Here is a 25,309-nt window from a genome sequence, read left to right as displayed (position 1 = left end):
TTCAAAGGACACGTGCAGCCCGATGGGCTGTCCTGTCACAGAATTCACTTGCTCCTTAGCTCACTGCTGACACCGGCCTTGGACGTGATGTGATGGGCACTGGGTGCTATACGCAAGTGATGAATTACTGAACACTGGACCTGAAACGAATGATGTACTCTATGTTGGCTAATGGAATTTAAATAAAAAATTAAAAGAGAAAAAAAAAGAAAGCGGCTTTGGAATCACTGGCTTTTGCTTCCTAAATCTGGCAGACTGTCCCTGCTCCTTTCCTTCAGGGGCTCCCCATCACCCAGGCATCACCCCGCACCCATGCGATTGTTGAGTTCTGGGCAGACTGAGCTTCAGGAAAAGCAGATGACAAGCCCTCTAGTTTGTCACCAAGGAACTGTGACACGAGAGAAGACAAGAGTTGAGCAGAAACCAGAATCAAAGGCAGGAATAAAATAACGGAGGGAGAAAAGGGGCAGTATACCAGACTGCGGTCTGGTATACGAGAAAGTCCAGAGAGAAGATCCTAAGAGTTCTCATGGTAGGGAGACACTTTTTTTCTTCTTTTGCTTTTTCTTTTTATCATATCGACAGGCGGTGAAGGACGCCAGCGAAGCTTACTGGGGTAATCACCGTGCAAGTCAAGCCGTCTTGCTGGCCACATTCAGCTAACACCATGCTGTCTGCCAATTATACCCCAGGAACACTGGGGGGAAAACGCAAAAACAAAACAAAACAAACAAAACTTCTCCAAAAAAACGGAGGGAGAAGAGAGCAGGAGAGAGGGAGAACAAGAGGAAAACAGGGACTCACTTTTTAGACTTTTCAGTGTTTATCCTCCACCCCTCCTCTACCCCACAAAAGCGGGTTTCCTCCAGTTTTGGGGGCCCCGGAGGTCCTTAGCAGTGAAAACTACCTCCCTCCCAAAGCAGAGCTATTGTCTTCAAAAGCACCCTTACTCGGCGTTGTAAATATTGCTGAAATTCACACCTCAACATTGTTTTGTGAGATGTATTACAATACCTTGAATGAGAAGAATGAATTAAGGAAGCAAACTCTGCAAAAAAAAAAAAAGCTTTTCTTTTTAACAGTATCGGTGAGAGAGCTCTAGGTTCTGGGTGAAGAGACGTCAGGCACGTATTTCTGTGGTTATGCTGAGACGAGCTGACGTAATGTTAAAAGGACTCCACGCTAACTTGTAAGCCATTAAAAGGAAAGGTAATTTTGCTGGAGTATTTTGAAGTATATCTTCAATGTGTACAATTTGCTACTGCACTTTATTAATACATTGAGGAGTGTGCCAGAGTGGGAATTTCTGCATAATAATAAGGGAATTTCCCCATAATAATAAAGAAAGGAAGCCTGCGGGAGGAATTTCAAGTCCACAGTGGTTATGCCACTGGGAAGTGCATTGTGTCTAATTTTTAAATTTAAAATTTTTACATATAAAATTTTAATTTTTTTTTTTTTTTAATATTTTATTTGACAGAGAGAGACACAGCGAGAGAAGGAACACAAGCAGGGGGAGTGGGAGAGGGAGAAGCAGGCTTCCCGTGGAGCAGGGAGCCCGATGCGGGGCTCGATCCCAGGACCCTGGGATCATGACCTGAGCCGAATGCAGATGCTTAACGACTGAGCCACCCAGGCTCCCCTAAAATTTTAATTTTAACAGTCTTTAAAAGGCCCGTGTTTGCCTTGCTTGGTATATATTCTGTGGGTTAGAAGCAAGAGTGGGGAAGAGTTTGGCTCTTGTCCTTCTCGACTGTAAGATAACTAAATTGTCTAGATATCTGAGGCAGCTGTTTTTTTTTTTCTTTGACTCTGTTTTCCCTAACCTTCTGCTAAGCCTCTCTACCTTCTCTTTCTCTGGCTCTGCTTTGGGATGAGAGCAAAAGTTTGTATCGACCCTCAGCAACCCGAGGCCAACGGTGTTAACAACAAGACCCCATTTGCCCACTGGATCTTCCTGAGCATCCCCTGAAGCGGGCTCTGCCACATCCCATGGTGGCCCCTCTTTCAGCCAGCCTCTGTTTAAGAGGATGAAGCCCCCTTATTGGCTAGTGAGGATCCAGAGAAGGTGAAGAAAGTTCAGTGGAACCGAAAGACAAGACATGAAAATAATCTTGTGGGACATTCCAAAGACACTCCATAAACTAGCAAAGGACACTGGAAATAACATATACATTATTTGGGGGGAAAGTACAGAAGATGGGCAACAGTTTATAGAGTTTATAGAGCATCATATTGTAATCCTAGGCACCTTTAAAAAAAGCCATTTCAAAGATAACTTGGTGGAGCAAAATGGACATGCATTTCAGAGGCAGAAATAGCAATGGGCTGGAATCCTATCCCAACCACGTAAGTGTGAGCAAGCTTCTTAATGCTTCCAAAGCATACTGAGCGTAACGCCCATACCACAGGCTGGTCAGGAGAGTTCACTGTGGTAGTGTGTGCAAAGAACTAGTCCTGAGACTGGCCCTTGGTGGACATCCAACGATTGTGAGTTTCTATCCTTTTGGGAGAGAGAGAGAGTAGAATGGAAGACGCGACTCTTCTCTATAGGAGAAAGCCTGAGGGAATTATACCAACTGCAGCCAGAATGAAAAAAGACATGAAAAGTGAATATTTAGAATGTGGTGCTGAAAAAAAGTCTAAAACAGGACAATGTGCTGCTAGACACCAGAAAATGTGGCTTCTGATGTCCAGGCCTGTGGACAATTAGAGAACAAAGGAGAAACTTACATCAAGAATTTCCTTGTTGGCTTTTGGAGATGTGGCTTCTCTTAATTCCTTGATGGCCACGGGAATTTTAACCTTCTCACCTTCCGGGATCCAGAGTCCCTGTGATGAGGAGGGAGAGAAGACATTAACTGGCACTTGTCATATTATGCAATATGCTGACTTATGAGACAGACGGACTTTACCAGTGACGCCATCCCAAAGGGTGAGGGACCTTGAGCACAGCTCTGCGCCCCAAGGCCATCGGTGCTAGGAGCCGTGACTCTCCGCAGCTCTTCTGCTATCACGTTCCATGAATCAGAGTCGTTAGATAAAAAACCCTAAGCCTGTGCCAGTTATAAACCCAGTGTGGGTCATTCTGTTCAGAATTCGGAGATACTGGGTGTCAGCCTAATTGAAATCAGCCGTGATGTAACAGGATCCAGAAAAAAATGAATTAAGAGGAGCTGTTTTGACCTGGACTTTGTTTGGATCCTGTCACACAGTGGTAGGCAGCCCTCCTTCGGACTCCGTCTCTGCCACCCACCCCTTTACAAAGTCACCACTGCTGTCCATGAAAACTTTGATGCCTGTGTAGGGGTCCCACAGGACCCCTTATTTGTCACCATGGTTATACAAGATTTCCTCTTGGCAACCTGGGGAAGACGCTGGAATTTCCCAAACCATGAGCAACACAAAGACTAGATGAGGTTGATGAGCAGAAGATAGCCCAGGACTCTGGCTCTGCCCACCAACCCGCGTCCCCAGAAGTCTTGGTGCCCTGGCGGCCTCACCTTGTACACCGTGCCGAACGCTCCAGAGCCCAGCACCTTGATCTTTTTGAATTCTGTTTCCTTTAAGATCCTCAAGAGAGCTTGGTTGGGAGCTTCTCCGCTGGGTGTAAGAGGCTCAACAAGCTGTGAGAGACAAGGAAGAAGAGCCACCACCTCAACGCTCAAGGCGCACGTGGAGGCGGGTGTTAGCCAGGCCCACACATGGCCACGTGTGGATGTGCTTCAGCACAAACCTGCCACGCTCACGTGAAAGAAGAAATGCACACCTTCTCAAAGAACTTCACGAAAGATACGTTGACAAAGGGACTCCCTGGTACGGGTATCCTTGAACAGAACAGCTCCATTTCAACAAATGCAATTTCTCTTTTCCAGTCAATTAGCTGGATTGAGAGGATTTTGGTGAGGAACATTTCGAGAGGGCTGGTCATAATGGTAGCCTGCGGGGCGTCCTAACACGCAAGTGCCTTTATGCTATGAGCTGCCGTGGGTCTCTCCTCCCAGGGACCCTGGCTTCTGACACCCTGTGGGACACAAGGATGCCGGCTCAAGTGAGTCACAAACAGAGCTCAAAGCAACAGCACTGTGTAGACAATGGGATTTTCCACAGTAACATCTCAGCCAGGTGCCTTCACAGGAACCAACAGACGCCTATTCACAAGCCCTTCTGTGCACATACATGCATGCATGCCACATGGCTTTGTATCCATGTTGTGACTTATCTCATTCCAGAGCTGTACCAAAATGTAACTAGTTGTTTATAACGGGACATTCAGAGATTCTTTCTTGTTTTTCCACCATCAGACATAAAACATAATAATACAATTACATATTTAACATACAAAATCTTGAATGCCAAGGCTTGGCAGGTGAGCCCCTGTTCCTGTCCAGGGTGCTGGGGCTAGGGGCACTGGCAGGGCGTGCTGGGCCTGGGCACCCACTCACCTCTCTTTCTTGCAGCAGTCTACGAAGCGTGCGCTTCCGGACGATGTGGCGCCGGCGCAAAAAGAGGCCCACCCCAAGGGCCACCACCACCACCAAGAGGAGGCCACCCACAATGCCGGTGGCAATGGATGGGATCTTGGGCCTGGAACGAGAGGGAGACATGGGAAAGTGAGGCTTGCTGACAGATTTCATTACGTTGGCATTTTATCATTTCTTGCATTTTTTGACACCTTGCCATCATTTAACATTATCTCAGAAAGTAGATTCCACGTGGCTTCTAAAGAGAGGAAAGAACGCAAAGAGTTTCTAGGGTAGTGTTTCCACCTTCTTGAGCATAAGAAGGCCCTCCCTCCTAGCTTTCTTACATTTTTTTAAACTGAGGTATCATCTGGACATCCCCATATGACAATTACAGTTTATAATCTATTGATTAAGAAACCGCATAATTCAAAAAGTAACTCAGACTTCAATAATGCTTTTCATGTGAATTTGCATTTATCCCCAGAGTATCTCCCTACATCTGAAGCCTAGAATGCCACATGCATAAGACGTGCATTGTCTCCTGGCTTGCCTGGGTGAAGGCACCCTTTCCACAACGTTGAGCCTCTTCGAAGAGTCCTTGGCTTTCAAGAGGGGCCCACAGCCGTGTGGAATGCTTTATGAATAAGCTTGGGGGAGATTATAAAGTGATAGGATTTCAACACAAAAAGCATCACTGTCATAAATGAGTGATGTTACTGTGTAACAGCAAAACCACCCTCCTTCTTCCCACCGAGGTTGAGCCTGATTTCAGGGACAACAAAAACTCAAAACGAAGGTTCTGAAGTTCACTGGGGAAAGAACCATCTGAATTCATGGATTCTGAATTTAGACTCTTTATACAATTATTATTCTCAAGTATCTATTCCATTTGAGCTTCTGGCAAACTTCATATTTTCAGGAAGAAATGTTGAAGAATTATCAAAGATTAATTAGTATCATTAGCACATAAATATCCCAACATTCTTACAAATTTCTGGTAAGTGGGTCAAAGGTGCTCCAACGACAATTGTATCTACAACACTTTCTCCTTAGTGAGTGCAAAAGTCGTCTCCTGCATTGTGCCATCCCCCCAATTAATGCAGTTTGCATTAGTGAGTTTTTACTATCTTGAAAGGAACACTAAAACGATATAAAGAGTAATTTATTACAGAGTATGTGTTCCACGGGGAGCTGGAATAAGGGTAAGTGAGTAAAAAGAGAAGAAAAAATAAAAAGAGTAAATATAACAAAGAATGGTCATTGACTAGTTTCAAGATGGGGCTTTGATGGAAAACCTCATTATGAAGGTACAGATAGGACAAATTTTGCTGATGTAGGCTCAGCAAAGAGGAAGGGATGAAAGGAAATCTTTATCTCTGAGAAACTGCCTTACTCGTCTTTCACGTTTCACTTGATAGTAGGTAGGATTTATTCTCATGGCTAATTCTGGGGCAGAAGAGTCAGCTGACATGGAGGGCAGGCAGGCTGTTGAAGACGGGACTGTGTAGACATTACTCGAAATGGAAGAGGTGCCTGGAAGTCTGGTTCGTGTTGGGTATGTCGGGAATGGCAAAGAAGTGCCTGGTGCGTAATTCCGATTCCTTGCCAGACTCTTTCCTGATGAGTCTGACCAGGAATTCCCAATTCTGCTTTTCTTAGTGCAGCATTTCAAGTAATGATGGCAAATTAATCAGAATTGAAACGCTGAAGGAAGTCATTGTTTCGAAAAGGTCGGTCAGGGGAGAAAATCCCCCCAAGCTGGAGCTCTGTCCTCAAACGTGAAGGTCTGAGATAGCGTCCACTGGGTCAGCAAGGACGAAAAGAAGAGAAGCTAGGAGAAGGATCCAGCAAAACTGGTGTAACCAAAGATGTGAGAGATAGGCTCCATGTAAAGAGAAGCACTGGGCACTGAGTGCTGGGGCCACACGGAGCAGGTCCCAGTGCTCACACCCTGCGTCCCCTCCCCTGAAGCACACCAACGAAGCAGGCAGGGGAGAGGTGGGTGCATTCAGCAGGGTGGTCTCTGCCAGGGATGCTGTGCTGGCCCAGAGAAGACGCTGTCGATGTAGAGGGCGATCAGAAATGCGGGAGAGTGTTATCTCTGCCCTTAGGTGTTTGGTCATCTCTGAGAGGGTCCACTGGACACAGCCATCATCACACTTACCCGTTTGTTGCACAGCCTTCAAGACCTGGCCCATCACAACTGTAAGGAATTGAGAGGAAAAACACACATTTTAATCGCTCCACTTCTTCAGTATTTTGTCTGAGGTTTTTTTTAAAGATTTTTTTCGCTTATTTGAGAGAGAGAGTGTGTAGAGTGAGAGAGAGAGAGAGAGAACGAGAGCATGAGCAGGGGGGGAACGGCAGAAGGAGAGGGAGAAGCATGCGGGGCTCGATCCCAGCACCCTGGGATCATGAACCAAGCCTAAGGCAGACACTGAACCGACTGAGCCACCCGGGCGCCCCTTGGAGAGTTTTTATTAAGTCATAAGGCAACATGTTTAAATCACCCTCACATCATTAAAATCACCATGAATCCCAATTTTGCGGCAGTGGTTAATCATTTACTTACTTTGCATGTATTCATTTGCTCATTCTCTCAGCAAGTATCTTTGCGTACGTACTCTGGGATGGGGGTTGTACTAGCATTGAGCAAAGCAGACAGTTTCTGGCTTCTGTTACTGAAATGCCTTCACGTACACTTTGTGATATATTTATAGGTGTAGCTGCCTCACGTCTCGCTCTAGGATGTCAGTATGCGCAGGGGAGTAGAGGGCCCAAGACCAGAGCCATACTGATTAAGGAGCAGGCGGGGAGGAACAGATGAGGGAAGACAAGTCTCCGTGGCCGGGAAATGGCAGTGATGATTTCAGACCCAGAATGCCAGGAAGAAATAGCAGAAGTCGGCTTCACCCCCTCCCACACGACTGAATCGTGTTACACGCAGGACAGACAGCACTGGTCTTCAGTGACTCCCGAGCCGCTGGGTTCCCATTCTAGTGGGGGAGGCCACCATCCCCTACTTTGATTACAGGACGATGTAAAAAGGCAGATTACATTGGCTGGGAGGAATAGCAGCATTTGCCAATACAAACATCAGTAGGAAAGCAACATATCCTAATTCGACGGAAAAGACAACTCATGCTGTTGCGCATGGACGGACCTACAGAGCATTATGCTAACTGAAATGAGTCGGACGGAAGGACAAACACCATAAGGTTTCATCTATACATAGGATCTAAGAAAACAAAACAAATGAACAAACAAATGACAGAAATAGACTCATAAATACAGAGAAAAAACCTGTGGTTACGGCCGGGAAGGGGGTGAGGGGGCTGGACAAAATGGGTGTAGGGGTTAAGAGGTACAAACTTCCAGTTGTAACAGAATTAAGTCATGGGGATAAGGAGCACAGCGTAGAAAATATAGTCCATGATGTAATAATTCTGACTATACTTTTTGTGGTGAGCACTGCATAATGTATATAGTATTGTCGAATCACTAAAACGAATATAACATTGTGTGTCAGCTCTATTTCAGTTTGAAAAAGGAGGTGGGGGAGACTACCATTTCACGGCCTGGGAAAGGATGAAGGACTACATTTCAAATTCATGAACAGGATGGGGGCGCCTTCGAGCACCCCGTTTCCTATCTCGGTCAAGGGCTGGGATCTGTACACTTCTCTCGGAGGGGAGGGTCTGTTCCGTCCCCATTTCCATGCTGTCCTGCTCCTTTCCCCCTAGTGCCTTTGGGCCTTCCTCCCTACATCACACACACACACACAGGTTTTTTCAGGCCGTGGGATGCATGGGAGGCCTCGCTATGTCACTCTATAATCTCCTAGGAAAACCAGAAGTCAAAGACAAAAGGCATCACTGATGAATGACCACTGATAAACTCCCACCCTCCTCAAAATACCTCTGCTCACTCGCTTGTTCTCCCCCACAATGCCTGGCAGTCCCCGAATGGGGACACTATGCAAAGTGAGTGCAAATCGAAATTGTAAATTTGGGGACCACGTGCAGGGATTTCTGCAGCCTCTGGAGCTGAAGCAAAGCTGCAGGGGTTACTAGGCCAGGAAGCTACGGACACACGAGTAGCTCAGAGGGAAAGAAAGGCCGCTTTACATCCGAAGACGTGCCTGCCAAGGACAGTGACAGGCCAGGTGCCGGAAGAGAGTCGACTCGGGTCGCGAGATGAAGAGGTCCTTGGCAAAGCCGGTTTGCAGAAATGACTGCTGAATACGCAGTCAAAGAAGCCAACTCATACTCTCCTTCAAGCGCATCAGAAAAACCACTCCCTGTCCTCCACTCGATCCACTCTGTTTTGGTTACGTCTAATTAAAACCGGACACATCCGTCCTGACCTCCCCCAGGGGCCGAGCTGTGGCTCACCCGTAGGTACAGTTGGAATGGCACAGACGGCAGGCGAGGCTGGCGTCGGCGAACTTCCAGACCAGGGTATTGTTCTCGCCCATGACGCCCGCCGGGCAGGTCCTGACGCAGTGAGGCCCGTCGATGTAGTGAGCACACTTCACACAGCTGTCTGGGCCCTGCCAGGACAGAGAGAGACCTTCACACGCGTTTCTTCCTCTTTCAGAACTTACCTACTGTGAAAACGGCCAATAATGACAGAAGTGCCCCAAGCAGAAAAACAACAAGCTTGTCTGGGATTGCCGTCGCCGGACAGGACCGCGGGGACCAGCTTCCTGTAAAGGCTTCCCGACTTTAAAGGCGTTTAGGATGTAACTACACTAAGTACTTCATTACATTTTACTTAACAGATTACGGGCATCCTTCTCTGTCAAAACAGTCTAATGGGTCTGTGAGTACATTTACATCTTTATCGCTCAGACGGACCTTCTTGCATAACACGCGTGAGCTTCAAGGAAGGCCCTGTGGGAAGCCAGACTTGCCGAGGCCAATTTAAGAAAGCCTACGTCTGTGTTTCTCTAGGGACCATAAGGGGGCTGCACAATTAACTGTGTACCATGCTACCTTTGACTGTTTGTCAAACTCAGAGCGTCCTCGAAAAACACAGAAATGACAGCATGGGGACTGCTCGGGTGGCATCCACACACTTCACAAAGGGACTGAAATAAAACGGGGAGGGAGGGATGTGTCTGTTGGTGAAGTTCTCTGATGCCTCCGTTTTGTCCAGAGACTGAGTGTTCTCAGAACCAGAACAATCAGATGACTGAGTCAGCATCACCAGCTGATTTATATCGATGATGAAAATTTACCAACACCATGTGAACTTATAGACCAATGGTTTACTCTGTAACTTGCCACGTTGACAGCCTGTACTTCAAAAACACAGCCTTCTGCCCAATTCAGAGAGAACCTCTGAAAAACGATTTCAATTAGCAGATTTAGGTATGGCTGTTGAAGCTCAAGTCCACACAGATGTCCTTATAAATAATATTGAGAATGAACAACATTAGGACACTGGTGTGAGGGGGCCCTGAATTCTCACTTACGCTCTTTAAAACATCACGTAGACAGAAAACTAAACTTTGAAAAGTTTTGCTAGGTGTATCTTTAAAAATGCTTTGAATAACTGTGAACTAATGTTCAATAACAATTTGACAATGTTTGATTAAAAGGATGAAGCAATGACAACAGATGTCAGAAACAGTGAAAACTGGCTGACCATGGACCCAGTCTACCATAGGCCTCCCTTTGGTGAAAGAGTAGATGTTATTCAACTTGTTGGGGGGTGTTGGACAGAAAGGGTGAGTGCTCTTTCAAGGTGGGTTGCGCGATGACGTCAGCTCAATCACAGCCTCTTGGACGCAGCTGTGGGGTCCCAAGGCCCCTTGTCTGGGCTGGGATGGCCGCAGTGAGGTTGGCTCATCGCCATGGTTCTGCTGCTGGGAAGTCTTCTCCCCAGGATGTCTGAGTGAATACTATCAAATGCGCTCCTCACCCGTCCTGTGCAGGTGATATTCATGGCCTGGGGCAGGCATTCTGGATGGCACTGTATGCACTCGGAGTTCTCCACAAACTCCCTTGGCTCCCTGAGAGAAGAAAGGAAACTGATCAGTACCATCTCTAGAGATCCTGCTTCAAAACGCTGGGCGTTACAACCGTCTAATTTGTCTAAAACTTCAGGTGACGCAAATGCCCTTTCTCAGCAAAGCAAAAAAAAAAAAAAAAAAAAAAAAGGTTAACATGTAACCGTTGGGAATCTCGGATTATACTGTAATATCATAAACTGATTGTATTAACTGAATCCTTGGTCATCTTCTTCCTGAACAAACCCACAAGTTTCATTTATAATCCAAACATCTTCCCTGCATTTTTCTACAAGGCACCATTTTTGTCCATTAGGCAAACAAGCCGATAAATGAAAAAAGTAATCGTCCTTAAGAGGTGACCTCTCCCCCAATATCAGATTCATGGATATTTAAATTAGGCTTTTTTAAAATCATTTAAATCATTTCTTTAAATGATGAACTGTAGACTAATGTACAGGAAAAGGAAGGAGAGATGTTAGAACTTACTCCATGGTTATTAAGAAAAACAGTAAGTATGGAACACAGGTGTGAAGAATTTTGCTTCTAAGAGTTTGGCAATTTCTCCAAGATGTCTAGATCAATGTTAAGCAAGAAGACGATGTTTGATTGAAAAGACAAAATAGTTGTGAGAGCTATTAAGGCTGAAAGCTGCCTGGTAATTAACTACTGGTCTTTACTCCAGTGAACACGGAGTGTTTACACCCCACAACATGTTCCATAAATCCTCCCTTATGTTATCAATTAAACCAAATATGCCCAGTTGTTTTTTTTTCTTCCCTCTTCTCTGAGTTACAATGCCTGTGGGAGGACTCAATCTTGCAGACTGAGCAAGTGGCAGAAACCAGCGTTCTTTAACAGAAAGGCACGACCAACAGAGTTATTTTAATTCCTTCTCTCTCTCTCTTTTTAAAGATTTTATTTATTTATTTGAGAGAGAGACAGTGAGAGAGAGAGAGAGCACAAGTGGTGGGGGGCGGGGAGAAGCAGGCTCCCCAACGAGCAGGGAGCCCGATGTGGGACTCGATTCCAGGACCCATGAGCTGAAGGCAGATGCTTCACCGACTGAGCCACCCAGGCGCCCCGGTTCCTTCTCTCTTTATTTATTTATTTATTTTTTTAAAAGATTTTATTTATTTATTTGAGAGAGAATGAGAGACAGCATGAGAGGGAGGAGGGTCAGAGGGAGAAGCAGACTCCCTGCCGAGCAGGGAGCCCAATGCGGGACTCGATCCCGGGACTCCAGGATCATGACCTGAGCCGAAGGCAGTTGCTTAACCAACTGAGCCACCCAGGCGCCCTCCTTCTCTCTTTAAAAAGATGTGGAAACTAATATTTCTTGTTGAAACAACACTGTCAATTGTACAAAGTACTCTGTTAGGTTCCTGAGCCTATCTGCTAAAGGGTTCCTACAGAACTGGACTTGGTCTTCTCATCCTGCTCCCAAGTGTTTCTGGATCCAAGCCCTGAGAGTGAAACAAGAAGTAAGGTTTCCTGTAGCCATCTGTAATTCCTATGGTCCTATGGCTCCTTCTCTCTCACAAAATTTCCCCTTTTCTTTAAAAAAAAAAAAAAAAAAAAAGCTCCTGCCTCTCTCCTTCAATTTTGCTTTCCTGTTAATTTATTCTTAGTCATTATTTGAGGACATTCAAAGCTTTATACCAATCTCAAGATTCCCAGAGAATCGACAGATAGAAATCAACTGCAAATAAATTCAAGAATGGTTATGTGGCTGTTTGTTTCTTTGTCCATGGTTACATTTAAAGTTATATGCACGGTTCAGTATTTCTTGAACATAAAACAAAAATTAACTGGGAAATGTAATTTATATTAACCTATTTTGACACGCCAGGGAGAGTGTATTGCAAAGAAAAGTCTAAATGACTGTGGTCTTGGCCACATGAACCACTTATGACTTTTCCATTTGTCTTGGGAACTTCGTGTGGCTTAGAAAAATATCAGAGATTTCCAAAACAGAGACTCTACAAATTGGTGGACTGGGTTAAGCCATGAAAAAAGTTTGTTCATGTCCTTTTGCGATTAACACCTATCAACAAATAAACCAAAACAAAGGAAAAAGGGGGGGAAAAAAGCAATAGGATCAATGTGAATAACTGTAAACCTATAAAGACAATTGCCTTACCTTTTATCAAAACACAGGCGGTAAAAAATAACTTACCCCTCCAGAACATTGCACTTCTCCACACATTCCCTGCCCCGGCTGACGTTTCGGCAGGACACACAGTCCTTGGGCTCTGGGCCCCAGCAGCCCTCTGATGAGCATAAGGGATGGCAGACGTGGCCGATGGCCTCTGAGAAGACACAGAAAGCCACAGTGGTCAGCTATGGCACAGCAACTAGACGGGCCAAGTGAGACCTGTAAATGAGGTGCTGGGTTCTCTGTGACCCTGAGCTGCACGGACATGCAGGGGGTGGGGGTGGGGAGGGGGGGCGCTGGAAGAAGCAGTGACACCAACTGGGCCTCTGGAGGCCAACTGCAAGTCCTCTTCCCCACTGGGAGTCAAGGGTTCCTGGACTGGACCTGGGTAGCATTCTGCTGATGAATGTCACAGCTGATGGAAACACAGGGAAGGTTCGTGGTTCCTTGCCACGTGCTGGGCACCATGCCAAGAGTTTTAAGGGAGGGGGTAACAGGGTGATGGGTATTGAGGAGGGCACGTGTTGTGATGAGCAGTGGGTGCTATACGCAACTCATGAATCATTGAACACTACATCAAAAACTAATGAATACAGTGGCTAACTGAACATAATAAAAAAAAAAAACCAAAAAACCCCCCAAAAAGCCAAAAAAAACCCCCAAAATAAATAAAATCTTAAAAAAAAAATAAAAAATAAAAAGAGTTTTACATATAAAATTTCATTTCATTCTCTCACTAGCAGTGAGAATCACCGAGGAAGCCGAAGCCTAAAGAAACTAAGTAAACTGACCCAGGTGTGGAAGCTAGGAAGGGCTAGAGTCAGGGTGTGAACTCAGACCTGCTTCTCCCAGTGACCAGGCAGTGCCCATGCCCTGGCTTCAACAGCTACCTGTGGCTCTACCATCAGACTAGGAAATGTCGGCGTAAAATGTTCATTCTATCTGCACGCGTGTGCATGCGTGTGCGTGCATGCGTGTGCATGCATGTGTGTGTGTGTGTGTGTTGCTAGCTACAGTCATCAGAAGCGGAAATGAACAGGGAGAAACCTACAGATAAAAGGTAAAATAATACAAAATTTAGTTCTGCAAATTACAAATAATCGATAGCTTAAACCTCAAGGCAAATTCATCCTGTGAAATGTGAGCGATCTAGAAACTATTCCAAGGAACTTCACATGATAACTTCCCAATTAGGAATCTAGAGATTTCTCTTAATCTGCTTCTTCAGGAATGAAAAATGTAATTGAAAGGTTTGGGACTATTCTAAATCAAAATAGACGACCCATGTGAACCATCTCCACAGCCAGCCAGAGTGATTACTTACTGCAGCCTTTTTCATCTTTGTTGTTTATAATTTTGGTCTTCTGACTTGAAGTCCCAAATAGTCTTTTCCAGTTTATTGTATTTGCATAGCACAGTTTTTGGTTTCCTGAGATGATCACATCTCCGTCACTTATCTCCTTGAGGGAGCGTAATCCCAAGGACGTTATGTCCAGGCCGACGACTGCAAGAGAAAACTGACCACTATGGTGGAGAGAAGAAACATAACATTGTGAAAAAGTATGAAAAAATTATATCACTAAAAACTTGATTTTTATTTTCTGTACCACCTTATGTTTACTACAAACTGCCTCCCAGTGATTGTAAGTCATATTGTAGGAAGTCTTTATGGCAGCTTTTGAAAATTACAAGAGATTTGTTTTAAGCTCTTCCAGGCAAAAGCTCGTTCCTTGTTCACTTAGTATTTTTAACTCCAGGGGCATACGGGGAGCTGAATAGATGTTAATGTCATTATTATATTTACTGCCTTTTTTTTTTTTTTTTTGGCCTGGGAACTGAAAATATGTTCTAACCTCTCAAATATCCAAATATACTTCAAAAAAATCACAGGTTCATTTTTTCCATCCACCTCCTCACCCATTCATCTATCCATCCATCCACTCACCCATCTATCCATCCACTTGTCCAGCTACTTATCTATGCATGCATGCAGCCGTCCATCCACCCTTCCACCTCTCTGTTCATCCATCCATCCACCCATCTATCCATTCATCCATCCACCCATCCACCCATCTAGCTACCCATCCATCTACCCACTCATCTATCTACGCATCCATGGATTCACAATCCATCCATCCATCCATCCATCCACCCATCCATCCATCTACCCACTCATCAATCTATTCATCCATAGATTCACAATCCATCCACCCACTCATCCATCCATCCGTCTACCCACTCATCCATCTACCCACTCATCTATCTCTTCATCCATGGATTCACAATCCATTCATCCACTCATCCATCTGTCCATCCATCCATCCATCCATCCAACTACCCACTCATCAATCTATTCATCCATAGATTCACAATCCATCCACCCACTCATCCATCTATCCATCCATCCACCGATGCACTGATCCATTTACCCATCCATCCATTTATTGAACAAACATTTGAACCACCCAACTCTGTGCTAGAACTCTATAAGGCTATCAATAGGTTTTCATCAAGTGACTGGACAAAAGTAATTCACACTGAAGGGAGGGAAGTCTTGAACCACCAGGAAGAGCAGGAAGGCAAGAAAGCAGATGATGGGTGCTGAGAACCAGGAGCTTCTGCTGGAGCAGAAACCTGGAAGTGAGGAGGCTTGGGTGAGGGGTCTGGGGAGGGTGGAAGAGACCAGAGCACAGAAGACCTTGGACACCTTGAGCTTGCCTGTTGTCTGCAAATGATGGAAACCAGAAGAAAGAGATTTGCATTTTTAGGAAGCTTACTGGACACCAGGACAGGGAATGGACCAATTGAGACAGCGCTGAATGAGGAGACGTCAGGCATAAGATGACAAAAGTTTAATCTGGAGATTCTCTTTCTCTCCTGACCCTGTCCTCCTCCTCCCTTCCCACAGCCTGGCTCCTGAGGAAAGCGAGGAGCCCTGTGTAGGAGACCTGCAGAACAACTGTTTAGAAATTCTCTCTCAACATGTACCCTACGGAAGCCTAGGCCCTGGGACAAAGCTGGAGTGACCTTCCTCTGGTGATCCATACCTGGAGTCGGTGGTCACCCTGCCCCTGTGTATCACTGGACTTCTCATTAAATGTGAAAAGAAAAAAAGAGTGATTCTAATTTTGTTTAAATTCCTAAAACTAAGCCAAGTGGTCCACGCCAGTCACCCAAGAAAATTGATCTAAATCTCATCTCTGCATGAATCTTGGGCAGAAGAAGTATTTTTGAGAACTCAGAACAAAGGGCTTTTTCTGGGAAGTGACGTTAGCTGCGTGGTATCAGAGAGGCACCTCCAAGATGGTTTTTAAAAAGCTATATATATTTTATGTGCACTTATCCTGATTTTCTTTCCTATTGGATTATACCATGTTTTAGGGGCCAATTAATGGGTAACATTTCTCAGCATCAGACTGTTTCCAAGGCAGGTTTGACAAAGAGATTCTCAAACTCTTCCTCACCACAAAACTCATTATTACTCTTACTATATTAAAGATGCTTATATGTGAGTATGTCACTGTCAGAGTTGGAAAAGTGGAAATCCCGAACAAAACATTTAATGTGAAAAAGTCTCTCAGCTCCCTCTGATATCATGTGCTCATAAGGACATGTCACCTCAGTGCTCTTCTTGCCAAAAATACACAACCTCAAATCGAATCATGAGGAAACATCAGCCATTCTACAGAACGTCTGACCAGTACTTTCTAAAACTGTCAAGGCGACAAACGATAAGAGTAGACATGGGGACCGTTATAGATAGGAAGGGATTGAGAAGAAATAACAGCTAAGTGCAGTGTGGCATTCACAGGCAAACCGGTGAAATCTGAGTGATGTCTGGTGCTGGAGTCCACAGCACTGCACCAATGTTAATTCCACCATTTGGTAGTCTTACCACATGTAGGTGAGACGTTAACGATGGTGGGAGCTCTCTGGAGGATCTTTATAACAGCTGTGTAAATCTAATTTCAAACTCTTCATGGGGTCTTATTTTAAAAATCGATAAATAAATTATCTACCAGGCTTTGGGCAGGGTCAACTTACTGTTGCTTTGTTCTTCCACGTATGATTTCTAGGTTCTCGAAAGCATGGAGGTCAGTCCTATTTTCGGGCCAGGCCTGAATCAGCAGAAACCCTAGAAAGGCAAAAGGAAGGCTCAGACCCCCACCACTTGTCTTTTTATGAGACATTCTAGGAGTCTCGAGAGACTGTAATAGGAACAGGAGAGGTGAACATTGGATTTGATTCTTTTCTTTATCTTCACCGAGTACATACCCATGGGTAGATACAAGCACAATTTTACAGCGGGCATCTGCCTCTCCTATAGAATTCTCATCCCTTGCTGCATCTCTCCTGCCACCCATGTCCTGCCACCCCCCAGGCCGTCCCATGGTGCCACGGCCCTGATGGCCAGGCTGGGCTCCGTATCTGGTGACCCAAACCCGCTTCTGCTCTTGATGACAGCTGCCATGTTTTGAGCTGTTATCACACAAAAGGAGAGTCATATAATTTCCTTACTTAATTCCAGTCCTCAAAACAGTCTTGTTATTTAGGTTAGTTAGGTCTAATTACTCCCTTTTTAGGGATGTTCACCCCTCACATGCAGGAGAAATTGCAATCGTGAAAACTATCAAAGAACTCACTAGTCATTGATGGTAGAAGTTCAGAAGAAATGTTTTTATGATGCTGAGAGAGAAGCAAATGCAGCTACCAGTTCTCTCTCTAGAACACCCATTTCCCATTTATGTTAGCGGCACACACCTGTTATTTCCCTTACAGTTTTTAGAATATCCAGTTCCTTTGGATCGAGAGGTAGAGTACGCGTGAAGGAGTCACTGAAACAAGTAACAAAATGATTATTGATTAACAATGTCTACCCGTGAACAAAGTGGGTTTTGTGTTTCTCTATTCCAGTAACTTAATCTGTTACTTACCCTCTAAATGCTACGGGCAGGATATGAAGGTCTCCACTGATTGAGGTGCAATTTTTGAAGTGTTTAATGTTTGTAGCATTTATGGAAAGTGTGTCTTTAAATTCACCAATTCCTATTCCATTACACACTGTAAAGTTAAAGGAGATGTTTATTCCCTTCACATATGCTGAATTCAGAATAGCCAGGGCTCCCCAGCCAGAGGAGAGCGGGAAGAGAATTGTAGCCATGAGACCATCCCCGCCATGCCATCGTTCATTCATTCAACAGTAATGGAGGCCTGCTGGGTATCAGTCACTATGGCGGGGCTTGGGGTCAGGGTGGTTGGAGAAGGGGATGGTGTCCTCATGGTGGTTGCTGCCCTCAACTGGACTTACATTCTCCTCCTCATGATTTCCCACTTGGACTTAGCCTGATTGCTCTTAACCATCCCTCCTTGGCAGTGGGATCCACCTGCTGACGCCAGGGCCGCCCCTGCCCGGCTCTCATCAGGGCATTCCCCTGACTAAAACTTGACACCTTTCGATTGTCCTAACCTGGCTGCAGCTCTCTTGTCTATTTTAAAGAAAGAATGTACCTAGCTTGTTTTTATTAAAGAGTAAGATGTGTTCATTCGACAATGTTGAAAAATAGAATAAAGGGATCAAAATGACCAGAGTTTCCACTACAGGATATTTTGAGAACTGTTCCTTTCAGCTATCCTCCATGGTTATGTCACACCAGATATGTATTTTTTTTTAAGATTTTATTTATTTGACAGAGAGAGAGACACACAGAAAAAGAGGGAACACAAGCAGGGGAGTTGGAGAGGGAGAAGCTGGCTTCCCGCTGAGCAGGGAGCCCGATGCGGGGCTCGATTCCTGGACCCTGGGATCATGACCTGAGCCGAAGGCAGACACCTAATGACTGAGCCACCCAGTATTTTTTTTTTTTTAACTTATTCTGCTGTGATCATTCCTCATATTATTAAAACTATTCACAAACATAATTTTTCATGGCTGTCTTATATTACATCATAGGGAATACTGTAATAACTTTTATCAGATAAACTGCTTTTCTTCCCCTGTGTTTACTTGAACCAAATGCTTTGATCTGTGTCCTATTGCTACATCAGTCTCAAATGCCCTTTTCCACACTCTGAGCCCCTTTATTAATTTATATCCACTCCTAAATTTCCATCTCAAATGCCATCTCCACCCTAAAGCCCATTTATCTGGTCTAATTCTCCCTCTAGAATTTGCAGAGCAATTTTGGTACCTATCTTCCAGACTTTATCTTGACTTTGAAGTATAATCACTGAAAATCTCATTGCTCAGGATAAGGTCCTATCCTTTCCTCCCCCCGGGGTTCTAGCAGATGCAGTCAAGCCCTGCTGCTCTCCCCTCCCCCCATGCTCCACTCCACTGGGAGTCCCTTGTTACTTCCAAGGAAACCTTCCATTGCTGACTCCAGTGACCACGACTGTCCCACCAGCCACTACTGGGTCTCCGGGCTCACCCTGTGGGCCAGCCTCCTCTCTGGTTCGAGGAGCTGCTCTAAGGAGTCCTGTGCTGAATGGCTCACTCAACCTTCCTGTGCTGCATCTAACACACTATGGGTTGTGGGAGTCATGGCCAGGCTTCTTTAGGATCCACAGGATCTGGCTGACAGTGGAGAATGAGGTGGCCATATGAGGACTTGCCATTTAATTACAGGTCTGGCAGAGAATTCCACGTGCTTGAGAGAATGTTCATGCTCTCTCTCTCTCTGCTTGCATGTAACAGTGATGGTGGGGTTACTTTAATTCCTAAATTCAGAGACCAATTATATATTCACCCCTAGACATTCCTGGCACCTCCTTCCTTACCCAGTGGTACTGCCCTATGCCCGAAGTGATCTGAATTGGAGGATGTATAGAAAAATAGGGCATAATAATTATAGGAAAATCAAACTGTTTGTTGAACACAAAATTAACAAAATAAAACCCAAACCATCTCTGATTCTATCAGTCCATTTGAGGACACTGACAGTAACCCTCTCTCTCTTACTTCCCCTGTGCCAGGCACCACCCCACATTCTCATTTTCCTCCTTCCATGTCTGCTCTGCCAGACAGTTTCCTGAAGCCAAAGGATATTCATCCATCAGGGCACTGACCCGCCTGCCCCACAGGAGTCATAAGACCAGGAAGACACGGACTTGGCTGACAAGCTCACGGGTCTGGCTTGGGACCAAGACTGCATGAACTTCAAATCTTGACTGCCATTCTTAGCTGCTGAAACGCGGGAAAGTCATTTAGATTCTCTGTTCCTCAGTGTCCTCATCTGGAGAATGGGGATCGTAATAACACAGAGGTCCCAGTGGCGTTGGGAGGATTCCATGACACGGAACAAGGCGGCTGAGTCTGCCCCATGGAGAACATGTATGAAATGTGTATGGGAGCAAAAAGGGAAGCAATCAGTGTGGACTGAAAAGACAGATGGCTTCCTGGGGAAGGTGGCACCTGAGGTGGATACCCAAGGTAAGCAGCTACGCACTCGGGTGTTGTTTATAATAGCAGAACAGTGTCCCAATCTAAATGGGCACATAAAGGGAGATCCATTGAATAAATTATGGTATGGCCACAGAAGGGGGCCTAGGTAGCTGCACCACAGAATGAAGAAGATTCATACGAACTCTGGAGTGATTTCCAGGATATATTAAGGTTAAGCAGCAAAGTACAAAGAGTGTAGATAGTACCTTTTGAGTAGAAGACATGATTGGGACGTGGGATGTGCCAAAGGGACACAGGAGCCATCTAGGGAGGCTCCTACTGGCCACATGTGGGGCAATTTAAGTACCCGAATGAACGACAGGAATGGATTGTAAGAAACTGAATAAAGGATTCCATGACCTCACATAGGAACTAATTTTTTTTTTTTTAAAGAATGCCAACTAATAAATGGGATGATAGAAATAGAAAATCACTCTTTCATACCCACCAAGAAATCTTATCTAACTTGTCACCATCAGTAATGAAATAACATGGCACCATATGTCACCTGATTTAATACAATGAGAGGAAATCAACATGACCTATGCAATGCTCCTGCCCAAAACACCCAACCTGAATGCGGCCATGAGGAAAAACAGTCAATGAAGCCAAACTGAGGGACATTGTGCAAAACACCTGGGCTAGACCCTTCACATCTGGTCATGGAAGAGAGAAGAAAAGCAAGTGGGGGAGGTGAGCTGAGACACAGTTGTTGATTAATGAAGATAATGGGGGCAGGACATCTACCCGAAACCCATGATTGTTGACTGGGTTCTGGACTGAGAAGCAGCTAAAAATGCCTTAAGTGGGATGGGGGGTAGGGGGCAGTCTGAATTAGGGGACACTAGAAAAGACTATTGAGTTGATGTTAAATAATCCTGAGTGTGACCCCGTCTTCCATTACTTAGGAGAATGTCACCATTTGTGAGAAACATGCTGACAAATGTAGGGGTGAAGTGTTAAAGATATCTGTAACTGTCCTCTGATTCAGAAAGAACTTTCACCCGTGCATGCACACATCCACATAGGCACACACTTATAAACACAAATTACGGAGACAGTGAAAGCAATGTGGCAAAATATTAAAAAGTGGTGAATTTACGTGAAAGGCATCCGGGTGTTCACTGCACTACTCTTGCAACATTTCTGGGTGTTTGGAAATTTTTACAAAAAAGATAAAGTAAAAGGCGTATTAATAAGTGGGAGAAAAGTGGCACTGAGGAGCCTCCAAGAACGGGGCACCGTATGAAGGAAGGAAGAAACTTGAGCTTGAAGGAAGAGATTTGCTCAGATCTCTTCCAAGGAGGGTGCTGAGGGGGCCTGGTGGACGTGGGGCGGATCAACCCCAGCTTCGTGACCAGACGGAAAGCCTCGTCCCTACAGCCTGCAGGCTTCCTACCTTTGCGGCAAGGCCCCTCACACTTTTTGCATTTGCGGACACCGTCTTCCTCTACCTCGTAGCTATCAGAACTGCAGGCACGAACACACGAACCGTGGTCTGTCACCACGTAGTTACCTGGAGAGACAAGGAAGGAAGGTGGCGAAAGCAGCACCAGGTGTTCGGGGCCTCACACAATTGTCTCCCGGTCTCCTATAAAGGGGCTGATGAAAAGGGCCTATAAGCCTCTGGTTTTATTTACTTTAAGGACAAAGAATGAAAGGTTGCAAACAGAAAAGGAATCAAGTTCAAGAGTTTTAATAGCTTATCAAACTGGCAGGAAACAGATGTGGCAGGGAGAACATGGGGCCTGCTGGCAGGTTTAGAACATCTCTTCGCAGCTCATTTTTCTGTCGGTTCAACCTTCAGGACCTGTGGTTAAAGCCTGAATACTTATTAAAAATAAGTGACCCTGAACAAAGCCCACTGTTCCGTGGAAGCTGCCACATCTGAGGATGCATGTAATTCTCGTGGCCAACAGGCTGCCTTCCGTGGTCCTGTCCGGCTGGGGGGCTGGTACCACCAGCTGGTTCTGCATCGAGCCAGGCAGATGGGTCATCTTGGGAGCCTCCCCTCACTTTGGAGTAATTTATTTGTGTTAACAGTAACACGGATATAAGTATGTTTCTGGAGCCCTATGTGTTCCTGTTTTGAATTCCCCAAGTACATCCTCAAACATATTTACTGGATAGTTGTAATTGTTCTTTCTGTAAATTGTCCGCTTTTGTTCTCAGGCTCCGGTTTCCTGTGGATTTTTAAACTCTACCTATTAAGCCCTCTCTCAAAGAGTATACCTGTGTCAGAATTGTGACAAATTAAAAAATTTTAGTAAGTTAGTTCCATACAATGGTATATTATTCTATTTATGTGTTGTTTTTTTCCGTTAGAATTTAAAAGTTTTCCTGTCCACAAATCTGGTAGGGCAAATCTCCCGCTCATAGCTGTGCTTACAATATTTTTCTCTTACTCTCTCCTCCTAGAAATCAAGATTGGTTTCTAAAGCTCTTTAATTAGACAACGCTACACTCTCTCTCTGAGGACATAATTCATATCATCATTTTCCTGAACATTATAGCCACCTGTTGAATGCAAATACAAATAAGCAGAACCCAAGCTGAAACAATTAAAACAAAACCAAACAACACTCAAAGAGACTCCTCTGAAGTTTTAGTTCCCTTAAGAGGCACAATTTTCACCAGAATTTTAACCACTAAAGCAGGCGCGTCTTCCCACACACTCTCTAATTTAGGTCTTTTCGATACCTGCTGGGCACAAGAGGCTAAACGGTGAAGTGGCCCAAACTGACAACTGAACATTCTGGACTACTGCAGCTGGACCTCGGTCCCACGGTGTGTTTCCTGTCCTGGCCACCCTGGACTCGAGAAGAGATGCCAGTGAACAGGGCACCAGACATCGCCTGTCACCTACGGCAGTGGCCTGAACCCCCAACCTGTGCACTCGGACAGGCCCACGGTCACCTGCCTGACAGTGAGGCAAACACAGGGACCCAAAGACTCCCCGAGCCAGGGGACTCAAGGATCCCAGTAGGAGACAAAGAGGAAACTGACTGCCAGATAAATGGAAGGGTTTCGCATGGGATGAACTCACGGGGGCACTTCTTCACGCAAGTAGCACCAAAGCTGTACTTTCCCTCTGGGTTGACGTCCATCTGGTAGGTGGTGGGGTTGTAGAGCATGAGTGGGGGGCAGGTGTCCTTGCACGTGGCCTCATCCCGGAACCTACGGCAGACCTGTCACAGGAGGGACGACACGCACTGGTCAAGCTGGGCAAGGATGCTCAGGGTTGTTTCAACTCTGTGCAGAAAGCTCAGGTTAGTGTTCTTAACGTCCAGGAATTTGATTAAAGCAAAAACAAACACCCCCCCCCCCAAAAAAAAACTAGCCAAGTACTTTCGGAAGATTCGGAAAGACCTTAAAAGTATGATTTTTCGGGTACTGTCCTAGCTGTGATAATTTAGGGATTATGACGATAAAAACCCACATCTTTATTGACTTGCAAAATGATGAAGGAGTTCACATGCTGGAGTGGTCCCTATGGCGTGAAATTATTTCTCAACTCAATTTCCTGGCTTTCCCTTATAAAGAACACTTGAGGATATGTTTTAGAATTTACTGCCAAACTGCAGAAAACCCTGACGAGGAAGGCTATGGTGCACAGGGGACCGGACCACATACAGTGGTGGCCCGAAGACCCCCAGGCCGTCTCCCCTCCAGAGACACATTAGCATCAGCCCAGACCAACCACGTCACAATCCCTGGGGCCGGATGCAGCCTCTGGAATTAAAAAATCGCCCCCTCCCTGAAACTGGAGTCTTCTGGATCGCCCCTTCTCTGGAGCCCACGAAGGTCTCATCACACTTGGTGCTGCGTCCAGGACTCACGTCTGCCGGCCCCAGTGTCTCTAGGACGCCCAAGGTGCACACAGTTGAGGTGCCACCTACATGCCTACGTGTGGTGCCCACCGCCCACCGGGGCGAGAAGGCTTTTGTTAGGGCTTTCTGCAGTAACAGGGACAAGAGTGGGTGCTTCAGGACCTTCAGGAGGCCCTGAGCTGTGGTGGGAAGAGCAGAGGGCCTGGGTCCGAGGGTCCACGTGCAGTTCCAGCCGTGCACTCAAATCTGTGTGGCTCTGGGTACGTCCCTTACCATCTCTGTGTATTTATGTTAGGGCCCTTCCGGTAACAACTCGGTGGGTTTCGACTGAAATGGAGCAATGGAGAGTGTGATAACAGTACTGCTGGCCACCAGAAACACTAACGACAGACACTTCGTATTTAGTACTGCCGCCCATCCTACGCCCAGGTCCTCCTGGGCACAGATGCCACGGGCACTGTGTCATCCAGACCACGGAACAGGCAGTGTTTACTGCCCACCACTGAGTCGGGCGAGGAAACCGAGGCACAGAGGGGTCATAGAATTTGCCCGAAGTCACAAAGTCAGTGGGGAAGGCGGGACATTTAAAAGGTGCTTTGCCCCTTGGCAACGGGCAGCAACCGCATGTGCGGTAATTTCTCCCCCAGGAAGCCAGAGAAGCCCCCCACCCCCGGGGGGGGGCAGTCGGCTGGGGGGCTGGGTCAGCCTTACCAGGCAGTCGCTCTCGCGGGGCCCCGTGCAGCCGGCGGCACACTGGTTGTGACAGCAGTCACTGGGGGACCTGCCGCGGCAGCGCCCAGAACACTGCTGAGCACAGATGATTTTGGTCACTGAAAAGGAGCAAAGGGTACGGGTGAGCTGAGGAGCCACGGAGGGTGGAAGGGCCATTCCCCAGGGGCCTCGCAGAGCACTTGCACACAGTGGGTGAAAAGGCGAACAAAATGATGAATTTAGTGATTCCCTGGCGCGTTCAAGTTACCGAACCTTCGCACTCCGCCAAAGAACACTGAATCGTGACCTTTCTTTACGGCACCTTGTTTTGTTCCCATTGCTCTCTAGAGCAAACCAGATCGAGTCTAGACTTCTCGACCAGCTCAATAATTCCATGCTAGTTAGAACTGAGATCTGGGGTGATACGGGAAGCCCGTCAAGGAACACAAAGCAACTGCCAGAAAGTCGTGTTTAAAAGGATGAAACAGTCACATCACAATGAAACCCAAGGACAGACGCTGAACTTTTAAGGCGGAGGTCCCCAGATTCCTTGGCCACCCATGCTCCGAAACTAGGATTCCTGCAGAAAAACCCTCCTGGAAAGCGTAGCTCCCACTTCTGTGTAGATGGGCCCCCAAGGGAGAGAAAACGAGGGGTGCTTGTGATCCTCCGGTAACAACATGGGCG

General features: G+C 45.9%; 1 protein-coding gene across 1 annotated transcript in view; it reads right to left on the bottom strand.

The window, feature by feature from the left end:
* EGFR (epidermal growth factor receptor) overlaps positions 1-25,309 on the bottom strand; it is a 207,123-nt gene that overhangs the window by 33,997 nt on the left and 147,817 nt on the right. Inside the window, exons 6-19 of the mRNA XM_032430631.1 lie at positions 24,623-24,741; positions 23,128-23,269; positions 21,481-21,597; positions 17,575-17,701; positions 17,402-17,475; positions 16,685-16,775; positions 13,965-14,164; positions 12,662-12,794; positions 10,395-10,485; positions 8,861-9,018; positions 6,631-6,669; positions 4,446-4,587; positions 3,504-3,626; positions 2,734-2,832 (exon numbers count right to left, since the gene is read on the bottom strand). Of these exons, the coding sequence (XP_032286522.1) occupies positions 2,734-2,832; positions 3,504-3,626; positions 4,446-4,587; positions 6,631-6,669; positions 8,861-9,018; positions 10,395-10,485; positions 12,662-12,794; positions 13,965-14,164; positions 16,685-16,775; positions 17,402-17,475; positions 17,575-17,701; positions 21,481-21,597; positions 23,128-23,269; positions 24,623-24,741 (1,655 nt within the window). The remainder of the gene's footprint in view (positions 1-2,733; positions 2,833-3,503; positions 3,627-4,445; positions 4,588-6,630; positions 6,670-8,860; positions 9,019-10,394; positions 10,486-12,661; positions 12,795-13,964; positions 14,165-16,684; positions 16,776-17,401; positions 17,476-17,574; positions 17,702-21,480; positions 21,598-23,127; positions 23,270-24,622; positions 24,742-25,309) is intronic.

The sequence above is a fragment of the Phoca vitulina genome, unplaced genomic scaffold (assembly GCF_004348235.1).
Source record: "Phoca vitulina isolate PV1807 unplaced genomic scaffold, GSC_HSeal_1.0 scaffold44, whole genome shotgun sequence".
Classification (NCBI taxonomy): Eukaryota; Metazoa; Chordata; class Mammalia; order Carnivora; family Phocidae; genus Phoca; species Phoca vitulina.
This window is presented reverse-complemented; position numbering and strand designations above follow the sequence as displayed.